This window comes from Nelumbo nucifera, chromosome 1 (assembly GCF_055504915.1).
Source record: "Nelumbo nucifera cultivar China Antique chromosome 1, China Antique-T2T, whole genome shotgun sequence".
In the NCBI taxonomy this organism is placed as follows: Eukaryota; Viridiplantae; Streptophyta; class Magnoliopsida; order Proteales; family Nelumbonaceae; genus Nelumbo; species Nelumbo nucifera.
In genome coordinates this window covers 190,404,719-190,429,369 of record NC_142649.1, presented here as the reverse complement: position 1 = coordinate 190,429,369, position 24,651 = coordinate 190,404,719, and the positions used below count along the sequence as shown (strand labels likewise).

Genomic DNA, 24,651 nt, shown 5'->3' with positions numbered 1-24,651 from the left:
ACAAGAATGACACATGGGAAATGGTGGATTTGCCTGAAGAGAAGGATCCAGTTGGTTGCAAGTGGGTCTTTACTATCAAATACCGAGCTAATGGCACCATTGAAAGTTACAAGGCCAGGCTGGTTGCAAAAGTCTATACACAGACATATGGGATTGATTATTTAGAGACCTTTGCACCTGTTGCCAAGATGACATCTGTGAGGGTTCTTCTATCTTTAGCTGCTCACTTTGACTGGCCCCTTTACCAATTGGATGTGAAGAATGCATTTCTGAGTGGTGAATTACATGAGGAGGTTTACATGTCTCTTCCTCCAGGGATGTATAGAACTGATATGAAAGGGAAGGTATGCAGGCTGAAGAAATCTCTTTATGGACTAAAACAGTCCCCTAGAGCATGGTTTGAGAGATTTAGAACAGCACTTGTTAACTTTGGTTATGTGCAGACACAGTCCGATCATACTCTTTTTGTGAAGAGGAGTGGACCTCTGGCAGTATACCTCATTGTGTATGTAGATGATATTGTAGTGACTAGTAATGATGTTTCAGGAATTCATGATCTAAAATCCTTTCTCCATACAAAGTTTGAGATTAAAGATTTGGGGGAATTGAGATACTTTCTTGGCATAGAAGTGGCTCAATCCAAGGATGGGATTCTTATCCCCCAAAGGAAGTATGTTCTTGACTTGCTCTCTGAAACTGGAAAGATGGGTGCTAGACCAGTTCCTACTCCTATTGATATGAGTCATAAACTCTCAGCCTCAGAAGGGACATTGTTAGAAGACAAAGGAATCTTTCAGAGACTTCTTGGGAAACTTTTGTACCTATGCATGACTCGGCCAGATATTGCATATGCAGTCAGTTGCATTAGCCAATTCATGCATGCTCCCCGAGACACTCATATGGCAGCTGCAGAGAGAATCCTATGTTATTTGAAGGGCTCCACAGGAAAGGGTATTCTGTTTGCCAAGCATGGTCATATGAAACTTGAAGCCTACACCGATGCTGACTGGGCCGGGAACATTGATGACAGAAGATCTACTTCTGGGTATTGCAGCTTGGTAGCTGGTAATCTTGTTTCTTGGAGAAGCAAGAAACAATTGGTTATTGCTCGGTCTTCTGCTGAAGCAGAATACAGGGCCATGGCACATGGAGTTTCTGAATTATTATGGGTCAAATCTTTGATGGAAGAACTTTGAGTTGAATATGACAAGCCAATGATGTTGTACTGTGATAATCAGGCTGCCATCAACATTGCTCACAACCCAGTGCAACATGATAGAACCAAGCATATTGAAGTTAATCGACACTTCATTAGGGAAAGGGTCTCTTCGGGTGAAGTGTGTCTTCCTTTCATCACATCTGAAGGACAGTTGGCAGATTTTCTCACCAAAGGCATTCCCAAGGCAAAACTTCAGCATGATACCAGCAAGCTTGGCATGATTGGCATCTATGCTCAGCTTGAGGGGGAGTGTAGAGAAGATGGGCCGAATGGCCCATAGGTTGTTTATTCTTTCTTGTTTTTTTTTTATGTTTCTTTTCTGTAATGGGCCTTATTTTGGGCCCATCCTGTCAATATTAAGTTCTTTGTAAATTCTTGCCTAACTAAGGGCCTCCTTGTAATTATTCAAATATATCTAAATAAAATAGTGTTAGGGTGCTGAGAGAGGGTAAGTTCGAAACTCTCTTCTCAAACCCTCATTGCCGAACTCTCAGCTCTCCTCTCTTCAGTTTTCTTCAATTTTAATGTGAGAGAGAGACTATAGAAGAAGAAGAAGAAGAGAGAGAGAGAGAGAGAGAGAGAGAAATTCTTTACCCTTCCCTTCCTTTATTTTTCTCTTCTTAAATCCTTGGATCTTTTATGTTTAATTAAACCTTAGTGTGCAATTTGTGGGATGATAAAGATGCAATACTCATCTTCATAGAATGTCCTCTCACAAAACAAGTATGGCTAATAATTGAGCCTTATGTATGTATATTTGGGAATTTGTTAACCCCCATGTTGTGTAGCCTGTTCCAAATTTAGCAAAAACAAATAATATATAGTATATAATAGAACGTATTGACACATATGGAAATAATATGTAGTTGTAGTAATGATATTACAAGAAGGAACTCACCTTGTAATTTTTGTGACCTAGAACTGATGAGGGGCATTATAGTTCAACACTCTAGAGGGCATGAGATTGATGACATAAGCAGCAGGAAGTACAACATCCATCCAAAATCATTTTTGGTACATTCATGTGTAACATCATCCCTCGTGCTACCTCAAGTAGGTGTTTGTTCTTTCATTTTGTAACACCCATTTTGTTGCAGCATTCTTACACATGAACTCCAATGAATGGATCCATGAGAAGCAAAGAACTCGTTAAGCTCACCATGGAAATATTCCTTTGCATTATCTAATTGAAAATTTTTTATTTCAACATGGAAGTGTGTAAACACCACCCTCTGGAAATCTCTCACAATCTTTGGAACTCCGTCTTTGCTATGCATGGGAAATACCCATGTTTAGGAGAAGAAATCATCAATCAATGTGATGAAGTACTTATGCCGGCTCTCCGAAGTTATAGTAGTAGGTCCCCACACATTAGAATACACAATATGGATAGGGAAACTTGATCTTTTATTACTTGAATGAAATATTGTTCTACATTGTTTGCTCAACTAACATGTTTGACATTGGAAATTTGACACTAAACATGACTTGAATAAAAAAGGAAAAAATACTTCACTATTTCAAAAGACACATGACCTAACCAATTATGCCACAAAAAAATTTGACTCCTATTTGACTGACTATTCGACTCTAAGGATGACACCAAGAAACCAGCCTTGTTATCAAGAGTGTAGAGACCATCCACTAAGCTTCCTTTACCAATCGTCCTCCCAGAAGTTAAATCCTAAAAAACACATGAACCAAGAAAAAAGGTTACACTACAGTTTCAAGAGCTTGTGATACTATTAATGGAAAGTAGGTTGATGGGAAGTTAAGGGACATGCAACACACAAGGTTCAAAGTATCGGAAACGTCAAGTGTATCGGGAAAGAAATTTTAAGAGACGTATCGAGATATGCATGCGTATCGGAGAAAAACTAAGATACGCATAGATACACCTGGAAACACTATAAATACTTTAATAAATCATAAAAATACATCAACAACACTAAATATAAGACCTCAATGAGGTGTATATACATTAAATTAATATATTTTAATAGTTTTATGAAGAAATATAATGTGGTTAATTATAATTTCATTAAAAACCGTATGCTTAACTATAATTTATAAATTATAATTCTTAAGTTTTAATGTTTTATGGGATGGAAAAAGCCCAACTCTCCTATCCAACCATAAAATATGGATTGGCACAACTTCTAAGTGAAAATATAATTAATAATAATATATTATTTAAATAATAATTATTTATTATTTATTTTCAAAAAATATAAAAAAATAAATAAACATTGTATAATATATTCAAAAAATAGTTATTAAAGAAGAAATTTCAATTTCTTTGTGGATATTATAGATCATCCATAGAATTATAATATATTCAATCATTGTGATCAAATGATATAATATAATTATTTATTTATTTATTTATTCTATAAATATAAAAATAAAAAAATAATTATTAAAGAAGAAATTTCAATTGGTGTTTGGATATGCTAGGTCATCCATAGAATTATAATATGTTAAATTGTTGTGATCAAATGATAAAATATAATTAATTATTCTTTATTTTTTAATTCTAAAAATATAAAAAATAAAAAAATATTAAAAAAGAAATTTCAATTGCTCTATGGATATGATAGATAAATCCATAGATATAAAACATGTTTAGTCTTTATAGGCTGAGAAAAAAATTACATTTTCAAATTTTTTGTTAATTTATATTTTCCCCAAATATCTTCATGAAATTTCCATAAATATACTGATAACACAAAAAAATTATGATTTGGAATGTAAGAAATGTAGATTAACATAAATTCATATATTCAATAAAAAAATAAATTATAATATATTATAAAAAATTTGAAAAAATTTACCTATTTTTACCATATTTTTTTCAAAATTTGAAAAATCTTTAAAAAGTATTAACGATTCACACTTGTTTCTTGCAAATTTTTTCAAATCTAGCACTCTAGGAATGAGGTTTGGAGTTTTAGAGTCATTTAGGGGGTGAAAGAAAACTTATTTCAGGGAAAAGAAGCTTACTTTTCCCCTTTATATTTATTCAGTTTTTGGCCGTATCTTTTTTGTCGATACGCAACCGATACGCCCCAATACACCTCCAATACGCTCCGACACGCCCCCGATATAGGTCCGATACGCATGAAAGAAGATGATACACATGATTTCTATGCGTATCCTGTATCTATTTTTAAAAGATACGATATTATACACCCCGTATCGGGCGTATCGTATCGAAATTTTAAACCTTGACAACACATTATTCAGGTTAAGTCCATGAGGAAGGGATATTGATCCCTAGCCTGCAATGGAGGAGAATGATCCATCTGCAAGCGTCACCTTCTCCCTTCCTGACAAAAGGCTATAAGACTAAAAAAGATTTGGCTTACTAGTCATGTGGTTAGAGGCCCCTAAGTCAATGATCCAAGGGGAATCAGTGGCAATGGAGACATGGAAGGCAAAGGCTGCATTACTTGATGTAGACGCAAATAAAGTAAAAGGGGTACCAATAACTGAACTGCCCATCTGAAACAAGGCCCTACCATATGATTCCAGATGACTACGAAAGGAATTCATGATACCTTCCTTGGGGTCAGAACCAGTGAAGTGCTCCCAAGCAGTACTAGTTGACACCCCAGCAAACTAAGTATCTTGGGTTACCACATTTGCTACATTAGGCTTCTTCTGACCTTGCACTTTACCCTATTCTTGGTTCTTTACAGCCCACTTTGGCTTCCCATAAAGCTCCCAACATGTGTCACGTGTATGTCTTGAATGTTGGCAATGAGTACAGAACTTGTCCTTATCATCAACTTTCTTGGAGTCACTTTTCTTTCCCATATTGTTACCACCTATTGCAGCTAATGCCACCTATTGCTCCCCCTCAATTGTAACCATCACACTCTGCCTACTTTCCTCAGACTAAACAAGGGCATACACCTCTTGAACTGAAAGCAACTCTTTACTTCCTAAAATCTTTACTCTAAGAGGTTCATATGCGGGGTTTAGTCCCAACAAGAAGGCAAAAACCCGCTGCTGAGAAACCAACTTCTTATAGGCTTTAGCATCATCATCATGTTTCCATTCTACAGCCTGATAGTGGTCCAACTCCTTCCATACTGAAGTAAGGGTTGAATAATAGGCTGACAAACTACGGTTCCTCTGTTTACTGGTTGAGGATTCAGCTTGTAACTAGTAAATCTTGGCATACTGCCTTTGCTCAGAATAGGTGGTTTTGACCTGCTTCCACATTTCACTAGCAGTTTCTGCCCACATAAAGTTCTTCTCATCAGGTCCCATGGCTGCAAGAAGCCAGGACATCACCGTACTGTTCTCTTGGTCCCACCTATCATGTTCAGCTATCCCACTCTTGGGTTCTTTCACTCTTCCATTTATGTAACCAGCTTTTCCCCCTACTGATACATAAAGTTTTACACCTTTAGCCCACTCCAATTTGTTCAAGCCGTTTAAAGGAATAATTGGCATAGGAAACATCATATTTTCAACTCCCATACCAGCTGTACTACGAGTTGATGCAACCCCGAATGAGGCAGAATCATCATTTGCCATTGAGAGAAACAAGGTCTACAAGACAAAACCCGAACCATAGGTGCGCAAATCTACTGGCAGCAACTAAACAGTCGAGAAACAGTCGAGAAATAAAGAAAAACGCTGCTGAAATCCACTGGCAGCAATTAAACAGTCCAGAAATTTAAATTTCAGTCACCATTGGACTATGCACTACACACACCAACCAATCACAGCACATACCTGTGACAAAGGGGATCACACACCCCTGTACAGCACCTGTACAAAGGTGCAAATCCAAAGACCAAGTCTTCACAGCATTGGCTGAAAGAAAAAGAGCCTTCACAGCATCGGCCCCCTCCTACTAGGGTTACCTTGGTGCTATGACCAAAGAAGAACCCAGAAGAAACAACAACAGGTGGTTCTGACCAGTCCGATAAGGGTTTCTTGCCTTCACTGTCCAAGAAATCAGAAAACTGGGTGGAATGAATGTGATTCAGAGGAGAAAAAGACTCCTATCGCCCATAATTGTGCTCTGACACCATGTTTTCTTTCTAGAAGAGAGAGGAGAGAGAGGGGAGGAGAAAAGAGAGAAGAGAAGAGGAGAGGAAGAAAAGTGTTTAAGAGTCAAAAGGTTGGGCTGGCAGTGCCCAACTTCTTATTTATAATAACATGAAGTAAATAAAAGAAAAGAAAATTACAATCATACCCCTGGTGGCACACCCTAATAATAAAATAGTTAAACAAAGAAAAGAACATGCTGACAGCACCCTAGACTGACAACACTCTAGCAATAGAAACAAAAAGCAACTCCAACAACAAAAATCAATTTGATAGTGAAGGATGTTGATATTGCTATGTTTGGAAAGTGGTTTTGGAGATATGAAGAGAATCAAGGTAACCTATGGAAAAGGGTGGTAGTGGCTAAATATGGTTACAAAAATAGAGAATCAAGGTAACCTATGGAGGAGGGTGGTAGTGGCTAAATATGGTTACAAAAATTCTGGTTGGGAACTGGGAGAGTTAAATCAATACTATAGGTATCCTGTTTGGAAAGGCATTGGGAAAGCTTATGACCTTTCCTCGAAAGGAATAAGGTTCAAGATTGGGGATGGACTCTAGGTGAAATTTTGGAAGGACATCTGGTGCGAAAACAGACCCTTGAAGAACTCTTATCCTGCTTTGTTTGAGTGAGCAGTGGACAAAGAGGCTTATGTGGCAGATTATATGGAAGTACAGAATGGAAGTGTTGTATGGGCCCCTAATTTTAGAAGAAATTTGAATGACTGGAAGTGGAGCCACTGGTGGAATTGTTGCATAAATTGTATAGCACTCATGTGGACAATAGGAGAGAAGATAGAAGAACTTGGGAATGGGAGAAATCTGGAGAATTCAGTCAAAACTTTTTACAACCACATCTCTAGATCGGAGGAAGAATCCATCCCTTCTAGTATTGTTTGGCAAATTGCCCACAAAGGTAGCTTTCTTTGTGTGGACTGCCTATGTCATCAGAAATTTAACTAGGGGAAATTTGGTGAGGAAGGGCATATTTCCAGATTCCACCATATGTGTTTTATGACAGGAGCATAATGAATCAGTCAACCATCTGTTATACACTACAGATTCTCTTCCAAGGTATGGTATATGTTTGAGGTGTAAAGTTGCTACCCAGAATCATTGGTGGATTTTGTGAAGGGCCGGAGGGTTGAAACCTGAATGTCTCAGTAAGAAGGGAAAATTGGTGTGGAACATGATTCTTCAGTAGATATTTGGTGCATATGACAAGAGAGAAATGCAAGGATTTATAAGAATAAACTCTTAAGATAATTATTTTCATATTAAAATAGTTACCAACTTGAAAGCTTAAGATAAAAGTTTGATGAATAATTTATGAACATATAGGCTTGTAGCTATAGCTTTGTTAGAAAATATTCATGTGTTCCAAAATGTTGATTATGAAATGTTTCTTCATGGGGATCATTACAGAATGTGATTCTTATGTATATATACCTCATTTAAGACTTACATTTAGTGCTATTGATATATTTGTATGATTTATTTGAGTATAGCACTTACATGCATATCTTGATTTTTCATCGATATCCATGCGTACAAAGTGTATCCTGATATGTCTCTTAAAATTGTCTTTATGGTACACCTTGTGTTTCCAATACTTTGTACCTTGGTTACATGTTGATGGTGCCCAATCTATTACTTACTTAAATGGACAATATACTTAGACAAAAAGAAGTATTCACTAAGTAATAATGAAAAGAGAACCATAACCAAACTACGCTTGCCACCTAAGGTAAGGTAATATGATAGTAAAAGCTTCCGAAGAAGGATTCTTCTGAATACCAACCAAATTGCAATAAATAATTCTAAAATGCACCAGTGACTGATTGCCTGCATCTTATTTCAAAATGGATCAGATGTTGCCATGCCATGTATCATCTGAAATAATTACAATAGAAGCTCCCCTTCTTTGGCTAACTCAATTCCATGACTTAAACAATCAAAAACATGTCCTTACACAGAAAGGCAACCATTGGTGCACAACCACTACTTCCCAAAATACTGGATCAGCTTTTCCATCGAGTGTATAAGATTTATGTAATACACAGCACCTGGTACTTTGTATTCATTACTAAGCCCAACAAACATGTAAATGTCATTAGAATATCACTTTCAAGAGTTCTAACAAATCCTTTCTGGCCAATCTGATCCTGTTTTGGAGTTTGAAAAGGGAAACTCAATGTTCAAGGAAAAACACCATAGTTTGTCTTATATTGATGCATGAAGAAACTCTCAAATTTCTGTATCTAGCTTTATAGGAAAGGTCACATCTCATGCCTTTCCTCGGGTTGCATGAAACTCTTATTTGCTGGTTTAATAAAATTTCATTCATTTATCAAAAAAGGACAAGTATAAACCAATTAAAGGCAGTAGAATCAAATCCTTAGGATTCAACTGGTCCAGAAGAAGTAAGAAAGTTCAGTGATGATATTTCCTTTTATTCAACTCGAGATACATAGATCACTAATCCCACTAGTGCAACACTTCTGCATTTGATTATGCCCTTCATAATGGGGTTGGATGGCTACACAAATCCCATTTCATCCTCTCTAGAGCTATATCTTGTACTAAAAAATCAGTTATCAATCTTCTCATTGATCCACAGTACTGTTTTTCACCTTTCCATTGTTTTTCACCTTTCCATTGTTTTTCACAAATACAACTAATCAATTCAACAAAAGAGAAAAGATGCACATGTGGTGTGCACATATACAAAATGTACTAAAGAAGCTCCATCCTCAGACAAAAGCTACAGATGTTTCCATACAAAAAGACCCTTCTCACAATTCCCATCATGAGATCATCACTACAGGGTTTTGCTCCCAGGAATCCATCTCTACTAAATTTGAAAAGAGTTCACATTATACCTGATTTCATTAAAGAAATGCACTATTCTCCACAGACCAGCAGCTGCTTGTGGTGACCATCTGATTGCAGTCACAGAATCCCCATGGAATAATAATAAATTAAGCTGCATGTTTTTTGCTATCCTTGAGCCAATAAAGAGTTATCACCTCTTCCTTGTCACTTTAGGACTTCCAATTTGCATCAAATTACTCTTTTCAGTGCACTTAATATAAATGAATCATAATTTTTGAAAATGATATGGAAAAAGCTTCTTTCTTGCCTATGGCCAACCTGACACAACCCTCTTGCTTCATATGGGCTCAGGACCAGCAATGCTGAGCAAAATTCAACATTAGTAGCAAAGAAGAAGACCTTTTTAACTGTTTTCATTAAATATATTTTCAGTTTTGCAATTAAGTCACTTATATAGGTTAGCGCAGAGAAAGGCATCTTACACTCTATGCTGATAAAGAAAGACATACACATCATACACCTACAACTGAGAAACATGTGTAACTTGTAGGCTTAAACTAACAGTTATAACATGTATGATGACTAATGAGACCAGAACAAAATAATGTTTTACTTATCATGGAGAAAAAAAAATATTTTATTTAGTTCTACCAAACATAGGAAAATAAAGATTATCTTGAAGGATTTACAAGAAATACCAAAGAAACAGATATATACAGAAAGATGCTGTAAAAAAAAAAAAAAAAAAACCAGATGCATACAGAAAGAGTGTTTCCATATATCTTGTTAGTAATGGACTCTGGTGCAGGCTGCCCACTGTTATAATTGAACTGAAAACACACAAAATAAGGAATTAATGGCCTAAGTCAAAAACATTGTTAATGACTCCATGAGATCAAATTGGCATTTGCAAAGATGATAGAAATTAGAGAATTATTATATACAAATGCATTTTATTCTTATCAGATTTGTTCATAGGCCAGGCTCAGGCTTAGCTTTTGCCAAATTTTGATTGGACCCAGTATGAAGCCCGGCCCATGAACAGGTCTAATTCTTATATACAAATAACTGAAGAATTTATTTGCATGAGTGGTTGTCACCAGAAATTACAAATATAATAGAAATTAGAGAATTCCATATTGACGTAATGGAATTTTCTGCAGTAGAGCATAAAAAGATTCACTATGCTGTTTAGCAGTTTAGGTAAATGGAAAACAGTTGAATGTGGTGCTTTTAGGCATCTTTTATCCAAAATAGGATAGTAATGACTAGAATATTTTCATTGAACAGTGTATGAAAGAAAAAATCATTGGAACCTTTCGTACTTAACAGCATGAATATTCACAAGAAGTTCACCTTGACACCCCAATCATATTCAGGTCCACCAGGATTGTGGCTTGCACTCATTATAAAACCACCATTGGCCTGTCAAATTATATGGACAAAAAGGAAAGGAGTCAATCTTGATAGAAGTATGAACAGAACCAAAAATGGAGAGAAAAAAAAATTCCTTGCCTTCCTTTTCCGAATTACAGCCGAAACAGCTGGTGTTGACATTATACCCTCTCTGCAATAAGAACATTTTCTCATCCCAGTCTATAAAACAATAAAGTGATCTACAGTCTCATTGACCATGATTAGTTAATGAAGTGATCTACAGTCACATTCCAATGATCATAACTTGATGAATAAAACATCCATTTTAAATGGTTATAGTAGAAATCTGCTGAATTAAAAAATATGAAAGAAAAGTAGTTTCTTGAAAAGAGAAGGAACAGAAAAGGAGAAGAAGAGAAGAAGAGAAGTTGAAAAGAAAAGAGAGCAATAATCTGGCCGCCCCCTTCACTTATTATTTATACTAAAAATAATAGAACAGTACAAAGACAACTATGCCCTTATAGGGCGGCAAAACATAAAATAGCATATATAACACTCAAAAACATAATAAAATTTGGACTCACATAACTACTGTGGTCCCCACCTCCTATCTAAAAACTAACATAAAACATCTACTCAGAAAAACATCATAAAACTGATTAATCTTCAACAGTTATTTTCTCATCGAACAAATATCTTCAAGATCTATAACCACTATTGCTACCTTCTTTAAAAATTCCAGTTTATTTGTCAATTATGCTTTAGATATTGGAATCCTATTTTTACTACAAATGGATCTTTCTTACAGGGATTAAGTCCTTGAATGCACCAGTCTAAATTTACATTGACCTCACTCCTATAAAACCTGTTATTATAAAAAGACCCAAACTGGATTCAACTCAGTCAAATTCAAGTTCAGATCCAAATCTAAATTCAAATCCGAAAACCTTAAGTGGATTATGGAAGCTAAATCCATCAAGGGTTCTATAAGTTTTCACAAATAGAATCTATATCAATCATAAATGAGAATAAATGTTTGAATATAACTCTCTCTCCTAAAGAAGGCAGATTAGCATCACTACCTTCTTCAGTAAAGTAAACAGAATTCAATCAACAACAAATCAAAGGTAAGGAGAGGATTCCATTACTAGGGCTATAAAGACAGCCTCCTATAAAGAGGGCTGGCCATTTTAGAAGACGGTGGCAAGAAAGGAGATCATTTGGAAGAAAATAATGTCTACAACTCATCATGGAAGTTCAATATTCAACCATAAGATTGCATTTATATTTTATCAAATAGTGGCCTAGCATACAGCAAACAGTACAAAAGTGGATCCTATCCTGTAATGGTAATCAACTCAACAACAAAGCCTTGTCCCTACTATGTGGGGTCAGCTAAATAAAACCCATTTTGCCATTCCATCTGTTCAGTGTCATATCTAATGTTAAATTATGGGCCCTAAATTTTTTTCACTACTTCAAAGTTCAACCTAGGTCTGCTTTGCCTTCCCCTGGCTCTTCTAGCCTACGTCCATGGGTGAAGAAGGAGCAGAAATTCACTATAAAATCAAAGAATGGTGAAGAGCACAGAGCTATGCACACACAACCTCACTCACAGAAAACCCTAAACCCAAAATCCCTTCAGGTCAAACCCATAAGCTGAATATGGATAGGGTCCAAACTTCCGCAGGGCTCCACCCCAGCACCCCTTGGTCGTGGTTAGTGGTGGGCTACAGGCCCTACGCTTCCACCACAAACCACTATGAAATTTGTTAGGCACCACTTCGAGGGTGTGCTACCTCCTGATAAAAATGAGAGAGAGAGAGAGAGAGATGGCTCAAATGATTCTTCTACCTTCTTATTCTTCTTGACCCCTTTTATACTGTACAGAGTATTACACCAAGATCAAGATCAAGACTCAGTAGTTACATCTTTGTAGTTACAGCTTTGTTGCAACTGAATTTGCTGATGTGGCTCCTTTCTTATTCTTTCTAGAATATACTTGTTGTATTCTGGGCTCCTAACAAGTCCTCCTGCGGGAAGCACCTCGTCCTCGAGGTGTAGTTGGAGATGCCTCTGTTTGAGAAATGCACAGGACTCCCAAGTGGCATCATGAACTGGTAGTCCTGTCCATTATACTAGGGCCTGTTGCTGAATTTGCTTCCCCATCTTGATCCAACAATAGTCCAGGATGTTCTGAGACTGTAGTTGTAGTAAACCTGTGTCATCAAATTCTGGCAGAATGGCGGAGCTCTTGTGTTGTTTCCCACACATTGGAAGATCTATTCTGTATGCCACTGGCCCAACTCGTTCCGTAATCTCGAACGGCCCATAAAACCTAGGTGATAGTTTGTGCCACCCTTTCCGAGCCAGAGAGGTTTGTCTATATGGGTGTAACTTGAGATAGACGGACTCCCAAACCTGGAAATTCACTGCTGTGTTTTTTATCATAATTGGCTTTCATCCATGATTGTGCTTGCATGAGGTTGGCTTTGAGACTTTTGATGATATTATCTCTTTCAGATAGTTGCTGGTCTACCGCCTCCACTACTGTTGAGCCAGGTTCATAGGGTAATATTGATGGTGGGTCACGTCCATACAAGGCTTTAAAAGGAGTCATGCCTGCTGCAATATTGAATGTAGAGTTGTACCAAAATTCTGCCCATGGCAGCCACTAAGCCCATGTCTTTGGGTTTTCTCCCGCAAAGCATTAGATAGGTCTCAATGCTACGATTAAGTACCTCTGTCTGCCCATCGGTTTGTGGATGGTAGCTAGTGGATCTATGGAGCAAGGTGCCTTGTAGCCGAAAGTATTCACGCCAAAAATTGCTGAGAAAGGTCGGATCCCAGTCTGTAAATAATAGCTATGGGGATGGGGGTGCCATGTAATCTTGTGATCTCTTTGACAAATGCTGCTGCTACTGTGGTGGTTGTGTATGGATGTACTAGGGGCACCGTGAAGATATACCTTGATGTACATTAGTCCTTGTTGTACAGTATCGTACTCTTATTATTTTATTTGTTCTTTTTATCTCAGCCCAGTAAGGGCATTCTTGTAACTATACATATCTTTTATCTCATTAATATAAAAGAGACTCTTTGGGGTGGGGATCAACCATTCTTGACACCCTTAATTCTGTTTTCTCTTTGCTCTCAATTCAGTTCACATGGTATCAGAGCAGGTTGCCCTTTGATCTTCTTTCTCTCTGATCCACCTTGCTTTCTTGATCGATTGAGAGCTTGCTGATGCATCTCAGCCGATAGGCCCTGGACTGTTTTGATCTTTCCAGGAACCGTTTTCTGCTCTCTGCGCATCTAAAAAGAGAGATTTCATTGGATCTCTCTCGTTTGACATCCGTTTGCAGCAAGATTTAAAAGGAGTTATCGCTTAGCCCTTCTCAACATTCTCTGAAAGTTTCACAGAGATCCGTGAAGTTTTGAGAAAGATCTGGACTTCTCTTCTAGGTGGCTGCGTCCAGACTTTCCTTTTCTAGACTGTGTTCAGTTTTCTTCTTCTATTGGATCTTAGACAATCTCCGATGAAAGTAAGGGGTTTCTTTCTCAGTTTTTGACTCACTTGGATTAGATTACAGCTTACATCACTCGTTTTGATCAATTTTTTACTTCAGTCTACTTCCTTTAAACTTCAGCCAAACCCTATTTTGTGTTATTTTATTGCTGTAATGGCTTCAAACCGAGGGGATATCATTCCTGTGACTATGGGATGTGGAAGATCCATTTTGACTTTTATGTTGAAGGGAAAGGTTTAGAAGGATATCTGAATGGAACGGTCACTAAACCAACTGAGACCGAGGCCAAGGCTTTACAACAATGGAAGTTGGATGATGGTAAGTTTGTTTCTTGGATTCTGAGTTCTGTTGATTATCATATATCTGTACCTATGAGGAGAATGAAAACAGCATATTGGATGTACTTGTGTCTGGAAAAAGTTTATCAACAATCCAACGTATCTAAACAGTACCAGATAAAATGAGAAATATTTTCTTATAGCCAAAGAGATAGGAGGATACATGAATATTATTTAGGTTTTCTTGATTTATGGGCTAAATATGAGATTGTTCACATTGAACCCTCGGATCCAGTAGAGTGTGTGAAATATCTCCAGAAGCACTTTGAGAAGAGAAAGGTGACTCAGTTAATGAGACTTAGACCTGAATATGAGATAATCAAGTCCAACATACTGAGTAGGGGAACACTTCCGGATATAGATTTTGTTTTAGGGGAACTTCTGAGGGAAGAGACTAGACTTCTCACTACAGCCGGGTTTGATGGGAAAAAGACTGAAGTTGGGGCTGAAAACAGCCTTTGTTACTCATGGAGGTAAGAAGCCAACCTCCAAGGATTTCTCCATAACTCAGTGCTATGAGTGTAAGGGTTTTGAACACATTGCATCTCACTGTAAAAAGAAGAATGTGTGCACCTACTGCAAGCAACATGATCACATCATTCCAGACTGTCCAGTCCGACCAGCTAAGGGTTCTTAGAAAAAGCCTCAGCCCCGGGCTTATCAGGCAACAGATGGACAAGCATCTGGCACTGTATCTTCAGTAAAAGGTGATTCAACAGGTATCATGGATGAAGAAAAGGTTTGGCAATTGGTATCTTCTACTATTTCCTCTGCTTTCTCTACTATTGGCTTGTCTAGTAAGTTCTCTGCATATTGCTCTTCTCCTTCACATGCTTAGATCATAGATTCAGGTGCCACCAATCATATGACAGGAGCCTACCTCAATCACCCAAATCCTTCCACTAAAACTCACCATAAACATATTATTACTGCCAATGGTGAAAAGTTAGACATCATCAGTAGCAATGATTTGTCCCTCAAACTATCACCAACTAGATCCTTCCCTCTCTCCAAAACCCTCTTAGTACCCAACCTTACTACTAATCTGATTTTTGTTGGCCAACTTGTTGATGAAGGAAATGTTCTCACCTTTTCTCATAATGGTTGCTTGATACAGGACTGGTACACTGGGAAGGTGAAAGGGAAGGGGCATAGGCTGAGCCGTCTGTTTGCACTGGAGTTCGAGAAATCTCAATCAGGAGCATCCTCAGCTTTACTTAGCTCTTCTTTGTCTGATTCTCTATTGAGTTATAGAAATAATGTTTGGGATTTATGGCATAAACGGTTGGGTCATCCATATTCCCAAAAATTAAAGTTTTTGTTTGACTGGTTTAATTAAGAATAAAATTCCTCCTATTCATACTTTTGATGTTTCTTGCACTACATGTTGTTTGAGTAGAAGTCATGTTTTACCATTTCTTCATACATCTAAACATGCCACTAAACCTTTTGAGATAATACATAGTGATGTTCGGTCTGCTTCTATTACTTCACGATTGGGATACAGATATTTTGTATTGTTTATAGATGATTGTACTAGATATACTTGGATTTATTTTCTGCGGCACAAATCAGAAGTCTTTGGCACATTTAAACTGTTTCATACTATGGTGCAAAATCAATTCAAGTGCAATGTGACTATCCTCCGCTCAAATTCAGGGGGAGAATATAGAGATGGAGACTTTCAAGCCTACTTGAGTTATGGAATTCAGTCTCGGAGCAGCTGCCCAGACACTCCACAACAGAATGGTGTGGCTAAACAAAAGAATGGACACATTCTTAGTGTTGTGCAGACATTACTACAAGAATCCCAGGCTCCATCTTCGTTTGGGGTAGAAGCAGCCAGTACAATCGTGTATTTGATCAATTTTCTTCCCTCCTTTGTTCTAGGCAACACTTCTCCCTTCCAAAAACTATTTGGTCATCCCCCAGATTTCTCTAGTCTTCATGTTTTTGGTTGTCTTTGTTTTGTACATCTTCTTGTTTGTGAACGATCTAAACTAACTGCTCAGTCTACTATGTGTGCCTTTGTAGGATATAGTCCTAACCACAAAGGATTTTTGTGCTATGATCCTGCTATTCGTCGTATTCGGATTTCCCAAAATGTTATGTTTCTTGAACATATCTCTTTCTTTGTTGGGATTGCTAGATTGCCTGCTCCTTCCATCTCTGTTTTGCAGGACTTTGATTCAGACAACACTACTACTTCCTCCACTGAGAGAGATTTTCTCGTCTTTACCCACAAGCGACTACGTGTCCCGGTTCAGAGCATCCCTCCCTGATACCCCCTGTAAGTGATACCTTGACCCAAGATCCTCCTATTTCAGATAGTAGTTCGGTTACTCCACTTCATCGTTCTACCCGTATTTCTCAACCCCCTGACCGCTATGGTTTTCCTTCAAACCATAGTTCCTTTTCTGATGTACTTTCTTCCATAGATATCCCTAGATCTTATCAGCAAGCCATTAGAAGTTCTCAGTGGAAAGAAGCCATGGATGCCGAAATTCAAGCCCTCCATGAGAATGATACTTGGGATCTTGTGCCAGCTCCTCCAGATGCTTCTATTGTTAGAAGTCATTGGGTCTATACGATCAAACTGAAGTCAAATGGTTCCCTTGATCGATATAAGCCCAGTTAGTTGCCCAAGGATACAGTCAGGAATATGGGATTGATTATGAAGAAACATTTGCCCCAGTGCTAAGATCACCATAGTTCGGACACTTATGGCCATATCTGTTGTTCATTCCTTGACTATTTACCAACTAGATGTGAAGAATGCTTTTCTTCATGGTGAACTGAAGGAGACAATCTACATGAAACCTCCACCTGGATATTGCAGTGATCCTTCACATGTCTGTCGCCTAAAGAAGTCTATATATGGTCTAAAGCAAGCACCCGGGGCTTGGTTTGAGCGCTTCCGGGATGTTGTTGCAGCTGGGTATAATCAAAGTTCCTCTCACTACTCTCTCTTTGTTAAGAAAAGACCCCAGGGTATCACTATCCTCTTATTGTATGTTGATGACATGCTTCTAACTGGGGATGGTCATGATGGGATTTGTGAGCTGAAGTCCTTACTTCATAACTCATTTCACATGAAGGACCTGGGTCCTCTTACTTGGGTGTGGAGGTCCATCGTAGCAGTCGAGGGTATTTCATTTGTCAACAAAAATACGCCTCTGATCTTGTCAAATTAGCTGGAATTATTGATGAGAAACATGTTGATACTCCCCTAGAGCTGAATGTCAAACTATCTAAATCCGAAAGCCTCCTCCTTCCTGATGCTACTTTGTACCATCAACTTGTTGGCTCTCTGATCTATCTCACTATGACCAGGGCTGATATTCCACATGCTGTTCAGGTCGTCAGTCAGTTTGTCTCAGCCCCACGGCAACCTCATATGATTGTTGTTCGCCACATCATCCGTTATGTTCGAGACAACCTCTCAGGGACTGTTTTTCTCTTCCTCATCATCCATACAGTTGAGGATTTATGCTGATGCTGATTGGGCTAGTTGTCCTGACACTCGCCGATCCACTACTGGGTGGTGTGTCTTCATGGGTGACTTTCTCATTTCCTAGAAGTGCAAGAAATAGCAAATTGTCTCCAAGTCTTCTACTGAAGTCGAGTATAGAGCTATGTCTTCTGCATGTAGCGAGATTGTTTGGCTAAAGTCTCTTTCCATGGATCTTGGTACTCCTCTTCCTACTCCTATCCCTCTGTATGCCGACAACATCAATGCTATCAAGATCACATCTAATCCTGTCTTTCATGAAAGGACTAAACATATCAAGGTTAATTGTCACTTTATTAGAGACCTTCTTGTTGCAGGGTCCATATCTCTTCCTCATGTAGCTTCTTACATGCAGATTGCCAACATCTTCACCAAGGCCATGACTAAAAGTCGACATCTTGTTCTTATGGGCAAACTGATGCTAATGTCTACGCATCAGTTTGAGGGGGAGTGTGAAGATATACCTTGATGTACATTATTAGAATAACCCTTGTTGTACAATATCGTACTCTTATTATTTTATTTGTTCTTTTTATCTTTCAGCCCTATAAGGGCATTCTTGTAACTGTACATATCTTTTATCTCATTAATATAAAAGAACTCTTTGGGGTGGGGGTCGACCATTCTTGACACCCTTAATTCTGTTTTCTCTTTGCTCTCAATTCGGTTTATAGGCACAAAATGTCCACACTTGGAGAGTCTATCAATGACCACTAGGATGACCATATACCCCTTACACTTGGGTAAACCTAAAATGAAGTCCATCATGACTTCTTCCCATACCATGTTGGGGATCTTGAGTGGTTGTAGTAGGCCACTGGGTTTTGAGCCTCATATTTTTTCTGCTGACATGTGGGGCAAGCTGCCACATAGTTATGAATTGCTCATTTCATCCCTACCCAAAAGTAGTAAGTTGCAATTCTACAATAAGTGCGTAGGATGCCTGAATGGCAACCTTGTGGTGAGTCATGAAAGAGCTATAATAGCTGCTGTAGATGCTTTGACTGGGCTGAAATCACCAACCTTCCTTTGTAGAAGAGGTTAGAACCCACCACCTTGTCGCTTGGAACCGAATTTGGGTCCTAGGCCCATTTGTTATGTAAGGCCCGCAACTTAGGATCTGAGAGGACTTCTTGTTTGAGAAAATCCACCAATGGATAGACTGGTTTAGATACTGTTATCTGGCTGAACTCATGGATTCGTGATAACGCATCTGCCACTTTGTTGGTTGGGCCTGCCTTGTACTCAATGGTTTCACTCAGACAATGTTGTTGAGTATTTTGAACGATCCTTAAATCTGTTCATGGAGGACGCAAGTATTTTGCATCAATCATCTCGTGCTAGTACCCCTCAACAAAATGGGGTTGATGATCGCAAGAATAGACACTTATATTGGAGACTGCTCAAGCCCTATTGTTTCAGCACAAGGTTCCCAAGAACTATTGGTCTCAACTAGTCCTTACTGCATCATATTTGATAAATCAAATGCCATCTCAGGTGTTGGGTATGAAAACTCCATTTTCTGTCCTTTGTCCTAACCTCCCAGATTTTCCTCTTCCTCCTAGAGTCTTTGGTTGTGTGTGCTTCATCCATGTCAAGGATCTTAAGAAGACAAAGTTGAACCCTAGGGCTATAAGGGGTGTCTTCTTAGGATACTCTCCCACACAAAAAGGTTACAAGTGCTGTAATCCAGTTACCAAGAAAAAGTATGTCGCCAAGGATGTGGTGTTTTTCAAGTCTCAACCTTATTTGTAGTCCTCCAGGAATCCTCTTCAGGGGGAGACTACTAGGATGGAAGAGAATCCTTCCTCTCCTTCCTTCTTTGTGCCACTTTCAACTTCGGGTCTTCCATCTTCTCCTCCCGATCCTCCTAGTTCTGGTTGTCTAGGTGAATCTAATGAGATTCCTGTTGAACTTGTTACAACTCCAGATGTCAAGGATGGGACTGATACCATTAATAGACAAAAGAGAGAAATGAGAATTGTTTACAGGAAAAGGAAGAGATATCCTCCAACTTGTGGCAGCAACCAACCAAACTTAGATCAATCTGTCTCAAAGGATCCAAGTAACCCTATTATTGATGCCATCACTCCTACTTCTGACTTGGATCTTCCAAATGCTTTTCGTAAGCCTGTCCGTTCCTGTGAAGATATATCTTGATGTACATTATTAGCATAGTCCTTGTTGTACAGTATCATAGTTCTTATTATTTTATTTGTTCTTTTTATCTTTCACCCCTGTAAGGGCATTCTTGTAAATGTACATACTTTTTATCACTTTAATATAAAAGAGGTTCTTTGGGGTGGGGGTCGACTATTCTTGACACCCCTAGATCTGTTTTCTTCTAGATCTGAATTCAGTTCACATGGTATCAGAGCAGGTTGCTCTTTGATCTTCCTTCTCTCTAATCCATCTTGCCTTCGTTATCTACTCAAAACCTACAGTTCTGCCGAGTGGTCCTTGATAACTCTGCATTTTGATGCCTTAAGGGCATCATTTCAGGGGTATTTTCAGCCTTAGAATAGTCAAAGTATACCTTTTTCCCAGTTAAATTCATTGTTGTGACCTCTGAGGGTCTCTGTGCAAATTTTAGGGAAAACTGGGAAGTTTTCATGGCTAAAATGCAGATTTTTGGAAGCTGGTGTGAAGTCCAGCTGAGAGAGGGGGTGTTTTTGTGAAAAACTGAAAGCAAGAGGGTGCCTCCTAGCTACTAAACCTAGTTTGGCACCCCTCCTACTATATTAGCATGCTCCCCACGCCTTAGCAAACCCTAGAGTGCCTTTTAACCCATTCTTTTCACTCTTAACAAACCCTAGCCACTCCTAACTGCTAAATCCTCACCTTCCATCCCTTCTAATCTCCACCACCCATTCTAGGGCACTCTCTTTTTAGGATTCTAACCCTAGGAGCCGCCTAACTTCTAATCTTCACCATCCAGCCTTTAGCCATTAAATCACAGCCTTACATAATATTGGATGCCTTCTCCTTTTCTTTTCAGCCTTAGGATCACCCTAGAACCATCCTAACCCTTCATTCTAAACCCTAGGGCACCCATATTTTTGCTAAAACCCAGCTGCCGCCCCCCTCTTTCTCTCTAATTCCAGTTATATCCACCCTTCTCTATAAAATGGACCCAGAGGCCCTAGAGAAGGGGTTGGTCAATTCACCCAGGTAAGAAGGAATGTTGATCTTGAGAAGTTCAAGGGTAGAAGAAGAGGAGGACGCCCAGGCAAGAGGAGGGGTTCCAACTTGCAATTCGCCAACACCACTACTATTTACTTTTATTAGATTTAATTTGTGTTTTAATTCTCTTCTGTAGATCTGAAATTCGGCCAAGTAAGACGGAAGGCCTAGCTCGAGAAGTTCAAGGGTGAAAGGAGAAATCCGGAAACTGCTACCTCTGACCGGATTCTAAGACATTTTTATTTTGTTTCTTTATTTATTTGTTTCTGTTATTTATTTATTTTTTGTGCACTTGTTATTCTCAGTACTGTTCGTATTTGGTTTTAATGAATTCCATTTTTCTAATTAATTAATTTTATATTTCTTCAACTCCCCTTTGTGTTATCTTGTCCGGATCTAAGAAAATATTAATTTTTCCCTCTCTTCCCTATGGAGACGACCGATTCTCACCCATTTACTACGTTAGTAGTTGTTTGAGAATCGGTAAAATTCTATAAATGTTTAAACTGGTGTTCTGGAGTGTTTAACAACGCGCTTCCGGACACACCAATTTTTTGGCGCCGTTGCCAGGGAAGCAACGGAGAAATTTTTTTTTTTTTTTGCTTTATCCGGATCTATTTCATTATTTTTTCTTTTTCGTTTCATTATTTTATTTTATTTATTATGCATGATTTTCTTTTGTTTATTTTATTTTTTTCAGTTTAATATTTAGAATAGTAATTTTTTTGTTAGAATTTATTTTAGTAGTTGTTAATCTTTTTAGCATAATTATTTCCTTTATTTTCTGTTTGTTATAATTATTTATTGCCTTATTTAATTTCCTTTTAATTAGTGCTTTAATTGAATAATCAATTGTTAAAAAAAGGAAATTATCCAAATTTTCAAATTTTGAATTTAAATTTCAAATTCAAATTTAAATTTGAATTTCAAATTTCGAAATTTAAATTTAAATTTTCGAATTTCAAAATAAATAGATAAATAAATATAAAAAAATCAAAAAAAAAATAATTTAGTTTTTGCATTTCCAACATTTAGGGTTTCATATTCTAGAGCATGCATCATATAGGTTTATTTAATTGATTATCATAGCTAGTTGTGAATGTGTTCGGTTTTCCTTTTTATTATTTTAATTGCTTCTCTTTCTTAGTTTATTTTATTCTTTTCTGTTATATTGCTAAATTGCATTTTAGAGATAATTGTTCATGCATTGTAGTTAGTTGCATTTGCTTTGTTTATTTTATCTTCCAGTTAATCTACTTAAGGGCAATTCCATTTAAATAAGATAAGGTGGGGATTTCATCACCCTTCCTTGGCCCAAAAATCACCACCCTTCACGTGTAGTTCACCCTAACCCTAATTTAAACTTTGGATAGCAAGATCCTTTAGGGAAGCCTCACATTTGGTTCAAAGGTGTGCTGAATTTTTCGAAAGCTTGTAATTACTTTCCATAACCGGCGGTTAGTGTCTAAGGAAAGAGGTTAAACGGCTACGCCAAAGCGGGTTTTGTGGCTACTTAATTAGGTCCTTGTGAGAGCAAGGGGAGCCTCCCACATCCCCACCTCTTACCTGGCTAACCAAAGGAAGTGGTGTAATTCCAAGTGAACCTAAAAGGATTCACATTGGTTGAACCACTAGTTTAGGAAACCCTAGGTCAGCCCTAGGTCGTGTGGTTGATTTGCTTGCATTTTTTAAAAATTTAAAAACTCAAATTTCAATTTAAATTTCAGGAATTTAAATTTCAAAATCTAAATTTGAATTTAAATTTCAAAAACTTAAATTTCAAATTTCAAAAAAAAAAACAAAAAATAAAAATAATAAAAAATAATAAAAATTTAAAAATTCAAATTTCAATTTAAATTTCAGGAATTTATGTTTCTAAATCTAAATTTGAATTTAAATTTCAAAAATTTAAATAAAAAATAAAAAATAAATAAATAAATAAATTATTAAATTTGAGTTTAAATTTCAGGAATTTAAATTTCAAAAATTGAATTTGAATTTAAATTTCAAATTTCAAAAAAAAGAAAAAAATAAGAAAAAGAGGGGGTTAAAACAAAATAAGAGAAAATGAATTCAATGGCCGAAGTGTATGGAATGAAAAACTATTCCAACCTGAGCCACAGATAGATTGGTCTTATTTGAATATTGTCGAAACCGTTTAGAAATTGCAAAATACTCCCAAGTTTGCCCCTAGCAGGATAAGAAGAGAAAGATTGAGAAATTAGACAAAAATTCTTCAAATTGTTAGAGACATTGGACTACCCTGAACAGTGCTTGCAAAAGAAAAAAAAAAGAAAGAGAAAAAAAAAAAGAATAAAAGGTCAATGGACACCCTAGACTTAGTAACTGGGTCTCTTCACCTAAGTCAAGTGTTGAGATTCGCGTCAAACGGAAAAAGGAATGCCAAAGACAATCACCTAACACTTAGTAACCGAGTCTCTTCACCTAAGGCAAAGTGTCAAGATTCGCGTAAAACAATGGAAGGTAACAAAAAATAAGTATGCATATCAAGTTCAGGGGTAGAAATCTGTTGTTAGAAATGATAAGAAGAAAATACATGTCTGATTTTAAAAATCAATCTCAGCTTATCAAAACAGTCTGCAAATGGAAGGGTAAATAAGATTTTTAAGCCAAGTTTCTGTAATATTCAAATTAAGGCAGTTTTATCCCTTAAGCCCAATACCGATCTATATAGAGTTTGAGAATGCTAGAATCAAGATGCTTGACAAATTCTATCAGGGAGGATCTTGAGATGGGAAGGATCTCTATGATCAGTGTAATTTTAAGGCCACATTACTAAGGGTCTAGCAATGGTTAAGTTGGGGGGGGGCGATAACTCTGCATTTTGATGCCTTAAGGGCATCATTTCAGGGGTATTTTCGGCCTTAGAATAGTCAAAGCATGCCCTTTTCCCGGTTAAATTCATTGTTGTGACCTCTGAGGGTCTTTGTGAAAATTTTAGGGAAAACTAGGAAGTTTTCATGGCTAAAATGCAGATTTTGGGAAGCTGGTGTGAAGTCCAGCTGAGAGGGGGTGTTTTTGTGAAAAACTGAAAGCAAGAGGGCGCCTCCTAGCTGCTAAACCCAGTTTGGCGCCCCTCCTACTATATTAGCATGCTCCCCATGCCTTAGCAAACCCTAGGGTGCATTTTAACCCATTCTTTTCACTCTTAACAAACCCTAGCCGCCCCTAACTACTAAATCCTCACCTTCCATCTCTTCTAATCTCCACCATCCATTCTAGGGCACTCTCTTTTTAGCATTCTAACCCTAGGGGCCACCTAACTTCTAATCTTCACCATTCAGCCTTTAGCCATTAAATCTCAGCCTTACATAATATTGGGTGCCTTCTCCTTTTCTTCTCAGCCTTAGGATCACCCTAGAATCATCCTAACCCTTCATTCTAAACCCTAGGGCACCCATATTTTTGCTAAAACCCAACTGCCGCCCCCCTCTTTCTCTCTAATTCCAGTTATATCTACCCTTCTTTATAAAAAGGACCCCAGGGGCCCTGAAGAAGGGGCTGGTCAATTCACCCAAGTAAGAAGGAAGGCTGATCTTGAGAAATTCAAGGGTAGAGGAAGAAGAGGAC

The 24,651-nt window shown here is 37.7% G+C and overlaps 1 protein-coding gene across 1 annotated transcript in view; it reads right to left on the bottom strand.

The window, feature by feature from the left end:
- Window positions 1-24,651, bottom strand: part of LOC104596231 (phosphoglucomutase, chloroplastic-like) — an 80,110-nt gene that overhangs the window by 39,616 nt on the left and 15,843 nt on the right. The window contains exons 6-8 of the mRNA XM_010257305.3: window positions 10,637-10,688; window positions 10,478-10,546; window positions 9,883-9,951 (exon numbers count right to left, since the gene is read on the bottom strand). Coding sequence (XP_010255607.1) covers window positions 9,883-9,951; window positions 10,478-10,546; window positions 10,637-10,688 — 190 coding nt within the window. The remainder of the gene's footprint in view (window positions 1-9,882; window positions 9,952-10,477; window positions 10,547-10,636; window positions 10,689-24,651) is intronic.